Consider the following 12,500-nt stretch of genomic DNA (forward strand, 5'->3'; position numbering starts at 1 on the left):
TAAAATTCCCATTTCTAATAAATATGAGTATATCAATATAAGTATATAAATGTCCAAATGTTTTCTGTAGTCTGTTTCTCAATATCAAACCCAATTCCCTCTATATTACACAGGTTTTTGGTTTGGAACACAATACAATACAAACATGCATAATTCAAGGCAGAAACTCACCAAATGCAATCAGCACCAGTGTGTAAATAATCAATGTATGGAAGGCGGTTTTGGTCTCGTGACCAGCATGAGGTAGAAAAAACCATGCCGATGTTGAGCCAGGGAACAGTGACCCCTGCACACAGCCGAGAGGGAGAGAGAGAGAGACAGAGCAACACAGATGGAGAGGTTAACCACAGAGCCCTCTCACTGAGCACAACTCTCCTGCACTCTCAATGACTTCGGAGAGAAGACCTGAAACCTCACCCGGCACAGCCCCGAGGTGACGCAGGATGGACGCAGAGTTATGGGGGAGAACAGTGAGGTTCCATCCATGCCTGAGAGAGAGAGAGAGAGAGAGAGGGGATACACTCAGAACTTCACAAAAGGAACCATTGTGAGTGTTGAGAACATGTTAGAGACCTCCTGGTAGTCACCGACATGGATATCACACAGACGCAACATTTGGATTTGTTGGTGTTTGGAAAAGGTTTGTTAGATCACACTTAAATCCCAAAGGAGGGCCTGTATATCCAAAAGGCCCTGTACATTTTATTCAGGCCAACCAATGTCCAACCTATCCTGCATGCATGAATCTAAAACCACGTTGTATCCATTGTACCTCTCTCTCTCTCAAATCTACTAGTCTACAGCAATCTCATCTTTAAAAGCAGCAATATCCCACATAGACTTCATCTCCAAACTCAACACTGAACTACAAACTAGCATTTACAGTCTGTGGGCAGCAGGAGAGGGAACAGAGCAGCACGTTCAGGAGCAAAGCGAGGAGAAGATCTTACTTTGCAAAGTGTTCAGACTTGCCCACAGGAAAGCCACTGCCATGTGTGCTCGTGTCCACTTTCCCACAATGCACTGCTACGTGACAGTCCCTCTGCTCCACTATTCTCCAGTACTCTTGCTGCGGGAGGATGAGGATGGGAAGCAGAAACAGCAACACCTCTAATATGTTCTCCAGCAGATAAGTCAAACAACACAGGATGATAAACTCATTCATCTTAGGTTCAGGATCAGAGAGCTTTGGGTGCATTAAAGTTAACAACAGGAACGTACGTGCGTGTGCACATACTCACCTCGACTTCAGATGCTCCTGGCTCCTTGTTAAAGCACATCATCATGGTATTCCTAGCTATTCTGTAGAATGTGGTCAGAGACACGGACCGCCCCTGGAAACCAGCACGACACACAGAGAACAATCACTTTTCATGGGGGACTCATTTTAAACGTAAACATAGTGGGAAAAGACACAGAGCAGTCCACACTTTGGTCTTTAAGACGGGACAAAGGTCAAATATCCCTGGTGTTAGCATCACCTGCTGTTTAAATGGATACATACACCATAAAAGAGCTTGATGGTGTGAGATTTGATTATGCTCAGAGGATGTGCTGTAGTATCCACTTGAGATAGCAGAGGGCAGAATGAATGAAGAATGCAGCAGGAACCCACATGGCCTCTATGTACTCCATGTGCCTACACCATATACCAAAAGTCCATGAGTGAGTGAGTGTGAGCGCGTGTGAGTGAATTAGCGTGTGTGTGAGACAGTACAGGTTTGTGTGTGCGCGCTCGCGCGAGTGTGTACACATTCACTCTTAAATGTGAACCTTCCATGGGACACCCTCACAAAATTGGAAGCACTTTTGAAGCGCACGATAAATCTGCCAGTACTAGATTTAAAATTCTGCTGAAAGGCTGGCCTCTCTCCCTGTCTGCCTGTGTCTCTCTCTACATGTGCTACTGAAAATCACCCATTGTATGAACAGCGTTGCTCAAGCATGGTTCATATTAGAAGAAGGAGAAGTTAAATATAGAAATCAGGTTCAAAGGAGGAGAGGTTTGGGTAGCACGCACAAATTCAATGCTGTTGGCTTCGTCAAGTGAGTGCAAAAGAGAGAGACTGTGTGTGTGCGTGAGTGAGAGAGAGAGACACACACAGACAGAGAGACAGAGATCCTGTGCCTAGAGTTAAATGCATGAGACAAGTATCCTCTCATAGGAGTTACAAAACTCAACCACTGTCCTACATTCAGGCAATTTCAGCAGACTTTCAAAACATACTCCAGCCAATACAGTTCAGAAGAGTCACACTCACAGCCAAACACACACAAATCTGGAAAATGACATCAGATTTGAGTTTAGGAGAATTTCAGCAACCATTAGACACTCCCACCAGTCAGAAACACTCCCCCTAAACACAGCATGTGTAAGAAACCAAAGCCTGCTGGTTTCAATACCTGTCATGATGAGCTTTAATTAGCTCATGTTTACCTTCTTACTGTCTCGTACAATTTCCCAGTGCGTGCGTCTCCCCCTGCAAAATTTGCTAAGATCTTTATTACCAGAGGAAACGGCACTTTCACAAGCCCGGCTAACGAGGCTAAACACTGGGGAACAGAGCTGACTGCTTAGTCAGCCAGACAGTACACCAGCTTCAACCTCAGAGAAGCTGGACACGGAGCACAGGTTAAAGGCCACTCCACACGCAAGCACGGCCTTGTAACGACGCCATCCGAACAAGATGGAAACGTTCCCTAACTGCCTCCCTTTCCCACTCACTCACCTTGTATATGCACTTGTGCTGGTCGCTGAGCACATCCTCGTCCTCCTCGTCCTCCGTGCAGTTCTGCCCATGGCCCTCCAACCGCTCCCCTCTCTTCTCCTGAGCAAAGAGGCGCCGGCGGCCAGCCTGCCGCGGGGCCTCAGCCTCTATCCCTGCCGCGTGGAAGCCGTTGCGGTGACCCGGGCCCGCCAGGCCGTTCTTTGGCTCATAGCGGGGCAGAGCGAGGGCACCCTGGGAGCCGTCGGGGTGACCCTCCAGCGGGCCCCGCCGGCGCTCCAGCCGCTCCTTCTCGGCCAGCACGTCGCACTCCAGCCGGCCGTGCTCGTCCAGGGACAGCTGGTCGTAGGAGAGCAGGTACTGCAGGTAGGCCTCCTGCAGCTTGGCCAGGCGGTCCTGCGCTGAGCGCGGGATGCGGAGCAGGTCAGCCAGGCGGCTCCACTTCTTCAGGTCCATAACCTGGTGCATGCCGCCCATGTCGCGGAGCAGCTCAGAGAAACGGGCGAGGTCCACCTCACAGCCACCTGTGGAGAGAGAGAGAGAAGTAGAGGAAGAGAGGGAGGAGAGCGAGTGATTTGTCATCTTGCTGATGGGCACCAAGCACTCTCCAATACCGCTGCAAGAAAACCGATTTAAACAGCAGGGGGTACTGATGGTAAAACAGAATATAAAATGTTTCCCCATTTCACAGTTCACTACACATCCGTTGATACAAAAAAACAGAAGAGCGCGTCGTTTGGCATGGTAGAGACTAATTTTAGACAAGCCCAGGCTGATGGCGAGGACAAGCAGAGGCCAGCACTGGGAGGCTGGTCCCAGGAGTCAGCCTGCCCACGGCTCCAGAACGAACACATGGCTGTTTTCCTGGGCTGCTGCTTAGCCAGGCACTGCAACTATTTCAGCTTAGCACATTTTTATTCCTTTAAATTATCTTTATGTAATAACTCAAATGACCACACCTTACCTGTAAGCATGACACTGGGCAACGTTAGTGCTTGGTGTCTGTTTCAGACGTGATGGCTCGTGTGGAGGCGGGCAGAGCCAGCAGGGGTCACTCACCAATGAGTGGGGGATCGTCCATAGTGATGCCCTGAGATTGGAGATGCTTCTTGATGCAGGCGAGCTTCTGCACATTCTGCCCCCAGCGCCGGCCCAGCTTGTGCACACGCTGCACCTGTGTGACGAAGCGCATCTCGTCCTTCAGCTTGCACTCGGGCCGCCAGTCGGAGGGCGGCACCACGCGGCACAGGCCACTTGACTCCGCCCGTTCCCGCATGGAGTCCAGGTACACCAGCGGGTCCTGGAACTCACGTGCGTTTGGCCCGAACACAGGCACCTCGGGCAGAGCGGCTAGCTCCGTCCGGCTCCTCTCCCGTTCACGCTCGCGCTCTCTCTCTCTTTCCCGCTCCCTGTCGGCCCGCGCCTGGGCCAGGGGCGGGACCGGGGGCGGGGGCGGGGCCGGGACCTGAGGCTCCGCTGTTCTGGAGGGCTTGCCGGTTGAGGTAGTGTTAGCGTAGCGGCTCAGAGATGTGCTCGCTTGCGCCCTCTGCTGTGCTTGTCTCATGAACATCAGCTTGCCTGCCGAGGCCCGCTTGGGCCGCTGTCGGGCCGGCTCTGGGTTGGCTGGGCTCTGGTGTGTGCCGGGTGAGCCAGGGACTTCTGGGGAGGCGGGAGGAGGGGCAGGACCCGTTTTCTGTGTGGGGGAGGCGGCCATCTCCGTGATGCTGTGTCCGTTAGCAACTGCCCTAGAGGCTTTGTCCTGATCCAGCGCCTTCTTGCTGCGTGTCTCCACCAGGGGGCAGCACTGCAGTTTGGCTTTCTTAGTCTCCGAGATGGAGTCTTTGGGCTTGACCTCTGCACCCTCTGTCCCTGTAGCTGCCCCTACGGCTGCTGCGTCTACCCTGCGCTTGGAGTTGCGTAGGCCCTGCCGGTTCGGCCTCTGCCTCTCAGCCTCTGGCTCCTCCTCCCTGGGGCGATGCCGCCCATTGAGCCGGCCATTAAAGCGGGCGCTGACGCCCTCGTCTGCCACACCACGGACTCCATTCAATAATAGCACCTGTTTACGGGTTTTTGCATTGCTACTTTGGGCTTTTCCTGAGTGGGGGGGCTGGGCGGCATGGTCATTGCTGGCTGGTTGCTGATTGGTGCTGTGGGATCGCTGGGTGGTGCCAACAACAGGGTGCTTGGTGTGGTTGAGCTTTGCTTTCTTCACTAGCTCTCCTCTGGCTTTGGTGTAGGTGACGTGGCCCCTGGTTACCGTGGCTGTGTACTTCACAGTTCTGGACGGCAGACGGTAGTCTTTCAGGTGTCTGGCTGCAGCCACGTGCACACCTGAGCTGGACAGCCGTGAAATGCCATTCACTTTCGAGGCCTAAAACAGAAAGAGAGAGACGGGGAGAAAAGTAATCACTCATCCAAGACTTATTTCCTGTACATTAAAGATAAAGTAATACACTTCACTTCCTCACTGATAGTATGATGTAACTATTGGATACAACTATCTCAGCTATAGCAGGAGTAAAAAGAGAAGAGCAGACAGAGGCAGAGGAAGGGGGGAGAGAGAGAGACTGACTATATGCTTTGCCAACTACTGCTTATTTTTAAAATGACTCTAGAATACTACGGCTAAAATCCCTGCACATAAAATCACTTCTCGGCAGTGTGGCTCCCTTAAGCTCGATTAATTCCACTTTACTGCTTCAGATAAAGGGCTGAGGTCTGCAAGTCCCTGGAGGCACTCAGAATCCTGTAGACGGCGTTCAGGTTGCAAGCAGACACCCGCCACTCAGAGGGGCTTGTGGAAAAGAGCGCGCCAGCGTCAGGGTGGTGTCCTGCGAGAATTCCATCATCCTGTACACACGCGTGCTCACTTCAGAGCAGGACAGTGCCGACCAGCCTTTGGGCTCTAATAAAACTTTACAGCTGAATGCCAGGGGACTGTGACAGAGAGAAGTGGCTGCAAATGCTGAACTCTGACAAGCAGGCGGGAAACTTGCCAAGCACAAAGACGCGACATGTTCAGAGCCACGGGCATGCTCTTGCACACGCATACACGCAGAGATGTGGCTATAATAGAAGCCCTATAAGACACAGGCTCCATTCCCTCAACTTCCCTCAACAGAAGTAGTCCACAGAAAATAGAGTTAAGTGACCTGGGCCAGGACTGCAGTGATCCACTGGGGGCAGCCCGTGGAGGGGCTGCTAAGGGGCTCCTAAGGGCTTATGAGGCCGGATGTGGCATCCATTGTATTCCTATCAGGGGCAGCCGAACACAAAGAGAGGCTATTAAAAAGATAAGGGGGAGTGAAACGTGACTCCCTTCATCGGTTTCCCCTGCTGGCTGAGCCAAAACAAAGGGAAGGAGGGGGAGATGAGATATATAGACTCAGAATGCAGTCAGTCATCTAAGCCCTGAGGTGTGCATGATGGATGCTCTCTGCAGGTGGCAGGTGTAAGGTGACTCTACCCTGGCTGTGTGCCTTGGTTCCACCCCTTCTCTTAGGAGCTCCACCCTCTTCAGCCTGCAGCGTTGGCACTGGCTTATGAGTGCCATTGCAGCACACAGGCTTGCAATGACAGCCATGCTGGGTCGAACCGGCAGCTTGCTACAGGCCGCTGTCTGGGCCATGCGGATGCATGCAGTGAGCAATGTGGACACTAGAGGGTTTGCTGGCGCCGCTGGCTGAACTTCCCCAGGCCCGGCGCACGTGCGTGGGAACCATCTATGCATGCGAGTGTTTAGTCTGCCTGAGGAGGTGGGGGGGGGGAGAGACTCCAGCAGCCTGCCATGAATCTCTGCCCAGTAGAGCAAAGCATCCTCTTTTCTTTGCCAGCCAAGAGAAAGAAAGAGTAGACTAGCAGAGGAGACAGGGAGAGAGAGAAGGAAGGAAGCAATGAGTGGAAAGGAAGATATGGAAAATAAAGAGATTGATGGAAGGTATATACTAAATGAACAGCTTGGCAAAAAAGGCAGAGGGAGAGAGAGAGAGAGAGAAACAGAGATTGTAGAGGTGTTCACTGAGTTCAGCTCCTAGCGCCCATGAATTGGGGGAGGGGAGTGTTGCAGAGAGTCCAGATGACATCATGTGTTGCTATAGACCAGCTGGAGGATGGCAGGAAGATTTCATGCAGAACATCTGCAGAACTGCAGCTCATTGGAAGAGAGCAGCATGTCTGTTCACACACACAGACACCTAACTTAACCGCACATGATGCAATCATGCACATATATACAGCCCTTATACACGTTTGAGTCGCTGTGCTGTAGTAGTGGTGGCTCAGTGGTTAAGGTACTTAACTTGTAATCGGAAGGTTGCTGGTTCAAGTTGTCACTGTTGGGCCCCTGAGCAAGACCCTTAACCCACAATTGCTCAAGTTGTATTCAGTCATGATTGTAAGCTGCTTTGGATAAAAGCAACAGCTAAATGCCATAAATGTAAATGTATTCTCTTCATCTGTCTGAATCAAGATGCTAGGCCTTACTAAACCACTAACAACATACATATATAGTATCCAGCAGTATAGTCAGCAGTCTTACCATGTCATACCAGGGAACTGACATGAGAGAGACCGAGAGAGAGTGATCATAGTATTATGGTCTCTTTCCACCCTGCTTATTGTTTTAAACACAACATGATACATGTGTGAGTGACATGGGAGATGGTGTGTGTGTAAAATTCTGGTCACAGTAATAACAGGTCTTTATCTGCCTGAAGGGTCTAAGACAGGGTCAACCTCTCCACTCCCCCAGTCAACAATAGAGCCAGCCAGTGCTAAACGTTAATCCATCCCAATGACCGAGAATCTATTACAGCACAACGTGAACAAAGACGGAGGCAGAGAGGGGGGCAGGGAGGGGCCAGCATAAAGGTTGCTGGATTAGACAAGCCAGTCCTTTCCTTTTATCTGTTTGATTTTGTTCATCTGTAGCACGTAAAGTCAGTAGACAAGCTGACTGGAGACAGATCACGTGACAGATGTCATACATGTCCTACTTGGTCTTGATCTTCCCTCCCTTAGTGGTGTAGTGACTAGCTGCTATGGCTGGTGGTGTGGTAGGTTTGACAGAGTGTTGACACACACACACACCTGTTTGCGTAGCTCTTCTGCTGCTCCTCTCACGCTGAGGCCGTTGGGGGCATGGCTTCGGACTGAGGCGCAGAGGGAGAGCTCCCTCCGAGTGCCAGCCCTCTCTGCCCGCTCTTTCCCCAGTGAAGGCTCCCTGCTTTTGGGCCGTGGTGGGCACTCCCTCTCCTTTGCGGGCCTGGTGTGTCCGTTGAACACTGGGGGGGGGGGGGGAGAGCAGGGGGGTGAGAACCTGACATCATACCCCACACACACACACACACACACACACACACACACACACACACACACACACACACACACACACACACACACACAAAGGCAACGTGCTGCTTCAGCGGGACTTGCCAAACACATGCTGTTCCTTTGCTCTGAGTAAAACAAAGACATTAAAGCATGCAGGAGTGGGGCACTCAGGCTTGTCTCACAAGTGCACTCCACACCTGGACGGCTCGGTTCTACTCTGCACTGCATGGGTATCACGGGTGTGGACATGCCAACATCTAAATCACATCACACACAATCGCGAAAGACTGCATTTAAAAATAACAACAAATGAAATGTATGCCTTCTTGCAACCCATCACACATTCCTCCTTCCCCACACACGCCAGCACAGACCTCTGCTTTCCTGAGCACTAATGACAGACCTGTTTTATATATAGGACAGACCAGCTTTAATTTTACAGGGATTTAATATTGTTGGGTGGGGGCAGTGCCTGCTCTGTGTAGCTGCATGTCAGGTAGACATGTATGTGCATGTGTGTGTTTGGTAGTTGCTGAGGCCTGAATTCGATAAAAGGTATTTAAACTAGAAATGTAAACACACTGCTGGGTTACTGAGGTACAGTACAGGAAAACTGAGCACTGCAGTTTCTCTTGTTTATGGAGAAAGACACACACACACACACACACACACACACACACACACACACACACATACCCGCACACACTGAGTTCTGCCTGTGAGCTATACTAAAGCGTCATCTTTGACACGGGCCAGAACAGCCAGAGGGGGCCGCCTCAGACTGTACAGGGCTGAGAAGAGAAAGGAGAAAGTCATGTGCATGCGCATGTGAGCGCGTGCGCACGTAGTGTCTTCAGCTGGCCTCCTCCCCCGGCTGCCTGAGCTCCCAATCCTGGCCCGACAAGGCACCGGCCGAAGAAGCTTGCTCAACTTCAAGGAGGGTCGCAGTTGACAGCTCAGAGTGGATTCCCCCCCCAGCAGGCCGAGACAGAGAACACAAAGTGCTCCAGACTCGGACATGTGATATGCGCACAGGAAAGCCCAATAAGAGTAGTCACATCTCACACGCACGCATGCACAGGCACAAGCATTCATACAAACACGCAGACATACACAGGTGCACATGCACACAAACGTCCGCTGTCCCACAGATACATACAAGTGCACTCTGGGAGTTGACGGAGGTCAGGGTTCAGCCCAGTGCAAGGTGGCTGATCCCTGTGTGTAAATCTAGAGGGGGAACTCTAAACCTTGGCCTGATTTCAGTGGGAACTGCCCAGAACAGCACACACACATATATATCCGGATCAGGTGGACAGAGAGAGAGAGAGAGAGAGAGAGAGAGAGAGAGAGAGAGAGAGAGAGAGAGAGAGGGAGAGAGAGGGAGAGAGAGAGAGAGAGAGAGAGAGAGAGAGGCCAGTTCACGCTAGGCAGCAGAACCTTAGAGCACATGTTGCCGTACACTTACCTCGGCCTCAACATTACTGCATCAGGGAGTCTCAGCAAGGCAGTGAATGCACTAAGGGAAGAAGCCCACAGCACTATATGCCATAAAGAGAAGACTCTATAACAACGGTACACCCATTTCAATTTGGTGCAAATTATTTGACAGTGTAATATAGCCAATTGTGCCACATAGAATTGAGGAAATGGGGTCCACTCAGTCATGATAGCTACACTAGATGGAACAAGCATGCATTAGAAGAAGCCCTGGATGATTTTAACAACCCAAAAGGAAAATGTCCACCAATTCATGCATGGGAGAAATAATTTTCACTCTCAATAAACATACAAAAAAGATCCCCACATTTCAGTATGCATTTTAAGACTACAAACCCAAAAACCAAACCCTGAAAAGAGTCCTCTTAGTTGATTCTGAGGCTCAATAACCCTGTAATGATCACTACCACAGATGAGCCTCTCAACAGCACTGCTAGAATTACATCAGATTATCAAGCAAAGAAAAAAAAGAACTGTTGCAAACACTGGGACCATGAAACTAAAACTCAAAGTAAATTAGAGTGTGTTATACGGCCCTGTACACAGAGTATGAACTGGTAGAGTATCTCCTTACTGTCAGGGACACAAAGCAGAGAGAGATCTTAACCCAGTGCATATCAGTGAGAACAGTCTGGCTATAAAAAAATGGCAGAGACACAGACAGACCTGGCTGACCAAAGAGGAAAGAACATGTGCTCACTTCTTGACCGGTGAGGGTGCGACAGAGATGTACTTTCTGCTCTAATTGAAAAACCTGAAAATGTGAAAATTTCAATAATATGACCAAACAAGAAGAATGATGAATAGGGCACACAGAAAAGCTGACTGCAAAAGATGTAGCATCATGTCATCACCTGAGAGACTAAAAGAATGTCAGAGTAACAAGCTCCTCTCCGATTACTCCTACTGCTCCAACCATTCACACGCACACATTTCACTAAATGTGTTTAAATATTAACCGTCATCATTTCTTGTTAATGTCTTAATGGCTTGTGAGACGTCATTAATAGTATTACCACAGTCATTATTACTGATATCAGTAGTACCAGAATTTATTGGTGGGGGGTGCTTTTATTGCACTTATTGTAGCTATTATTATAGTCATTATTATAGCCAACAAAGCCATCGTGACTTGAAAGAGAGAAAGTGAGAAGAGAGATAAAGAGAAGGGGTGGAGCTATAGCTCTGACTAGCCAGACTGTGCTACTCACCAGGGTCGTATGTGGCGTGAGCAACAAAAGTTCGTAGAACCATCACACCCACAACACATCATTCTCGCACCAGCATGACCTGAGGTTATCGAAGAGGAGTGTGTGTGTGTACGGTATACTTGTCACAACCTGCGACAGGCTGACGCGCGACTCGTCATGTTAAGACTCTCACATAAAGAACAGCCACACACAAATAATACTAGACAAATGTCAGCTCACGATCCAACTCTATTAGTGCGTAGCGATGGCAACACAAACTGATGAATGAGCGTGTGTGTGTATGTTTGGGTGGCGACGACTGACTGCTAATGAACTCAACACACTACGTGCTGAGAGAGAACGTAGCCGTGTCATTATTCAGGCCTTTGAGCTACTGTTTTGCTTTTAGTGTGATGCTTCATTAACATACACTAAAGGTATGCAGAACTAAATACGGGCAGGCGTTACAAAATACTCTGCAGGTGAAAAGGAGAGGGAGAGAGAGCGCAAGCATTAAGTGTATGTTGGGGGCAGGGTCAAGCGTGCAGTGGTGTGTGTCTACTGCCGACCCTCGACGTGCCTATATGAGCTGAATCTATAAACACGTTGTTACCACCTTTCATACCAAGTGATAATTGGAGAGGAAAGATGGAAGCTGTGTCACAGTTCACCTGAGTTTCCCATTGCCATGCAGGAAGCGTGCGCGCGCGCACACACACACACACACACACACACACACACACACACACACCCCAACATGCACTATTAAAACATATCAAACTGTTTTGCATCTAATGATTAATCAGCCTCTGGATCAAACCAGCAATAACTAGGCAGACACCTCTGAATTGTCTTTTTATCAAATGAGTACACATGCATGCACCCCCCCCCCCCCCCCCATGCATGCATACATGCATACATGCACACACACACACACACACACACACACACACACACACACACACACACACACACACACACACGGTACTATGGTATGCAGGGCTCACCCTGGCCATTCATCCTGCCTTGTGGTTTGCCTTTGCGGGGAGTGGATTGGCACGATGTGGAGGCCACGCTTTGCACCTTCACCTCATCACACTCATCATCCTGCAGCTCATCCTCGTCCTGGGAGCTCCCGAAACAGGACATGTTACTGGGCAAGGCCGGAGAACCTGGAGCAGGAGGGAGGGGGCATTCTGGTTATCATTAATGCTGTGACTACTGCAGTTTTTCACGTTCCCTGAATGTAAACAGGCACAAACAGAATACATCTACCATGCTTTAGCAATACTGCACTTCATCCAGTCATAGCAATGAAGCCACCTTGAACTGAAGGTGGCGTGGGAGATGATGACTCAGACGCTCCATCTCAGGGGCTTCTACTTCCAGCTCTGGTGCAGAGGGGTGAGGAGCTGAGGAGGCCAGTCTGTGCTGCAGCTGAAACCCCCCTCCCCCTTGACCTCAGCAGCCCTCCAGGGTCAAGGGGCATAAGGCACACACACCCCACTAGGGACCCACAGCTGCTGCTCCCACAGGCTACATCTGCTCTGTGTGTTAATCTGAGAGCTGCATCCAGTGCACCCAGGCACGAATAAAACAAATACATTACACCCGCCCATATCACAGAGCAAGCATTGTGCGTCACGCTTACAACCTCCTATAAATGCACCCTATAAACAAGAAGAATCAGAAGCGTTTGGAATCCACGGTGCTTGTAGGAACAGACCGACATAAATCACAGAGTAAATGGATA

General features: G+C 50.1%; 1 protein-coding gene across 2 annotated transcripts in view; it reads right to left on the bottom strand.

Annotated features, from left to right (window-relative positions):
* The window catches only part of jarid2b (jumonji, AT rich interactive domain 2b), an 85,297-nt gene that overhangs the window by 13,726 nt on the left and 59,071 nt on the right, over positions 1 to 12,500 (bottom strand). For both annotated transcript variants that reach the window (XM_035528955.1, XM_035528956.1), the window contains exons 5-12: positions 11,755 to 11,919; positions 7,815 to 8,008; positions 3,786 to 5,097; positions 2,730 to 3,250; positions 1,242 to 1,334; positions 951 to 1,069; positions 418 to 488; positions 172 to 286 (exon numbers count right to left, since the gene is read on the bottom strand). In XM_035528955.1, coding sequence (XP_035384848.1) covers positions 172 to 286; positions 418 to 488; positions 951 to 1,069; positions 1,242 to 1,334; positions 2,730 to 3,250; positions 3,786 to 5,097; positions 7,815 to 8,008; positions 11,755 to 11,919 — 2,590 coding nt within the window. The remainder of the gene's footprint in view (positions 1 to 171; positions 287 to 417; positions 489 to 950; positions 1,070 to 1,241; positions 1,335 to 2,729; positions 3,251 to 3,785; positions 5,098 to 7,814; positions 8,009 to 11,754; positions 11,920 to 12,500) is intronic.

Source organism: Electrophorus electricus, chromosome 8 (genome assembly GCF_013358815.1).
Source record: "Electrophorus electricus isolate fEleEle1 chromosome 8, fEleEle1.pri, whole genome shotgun sequence".
NCBI lineage: Eukaryota > Metazoa > Chordata > Actinopteri > Gymnotiformes > Gymnotidae > Electrophorus > Electrophorus electricus.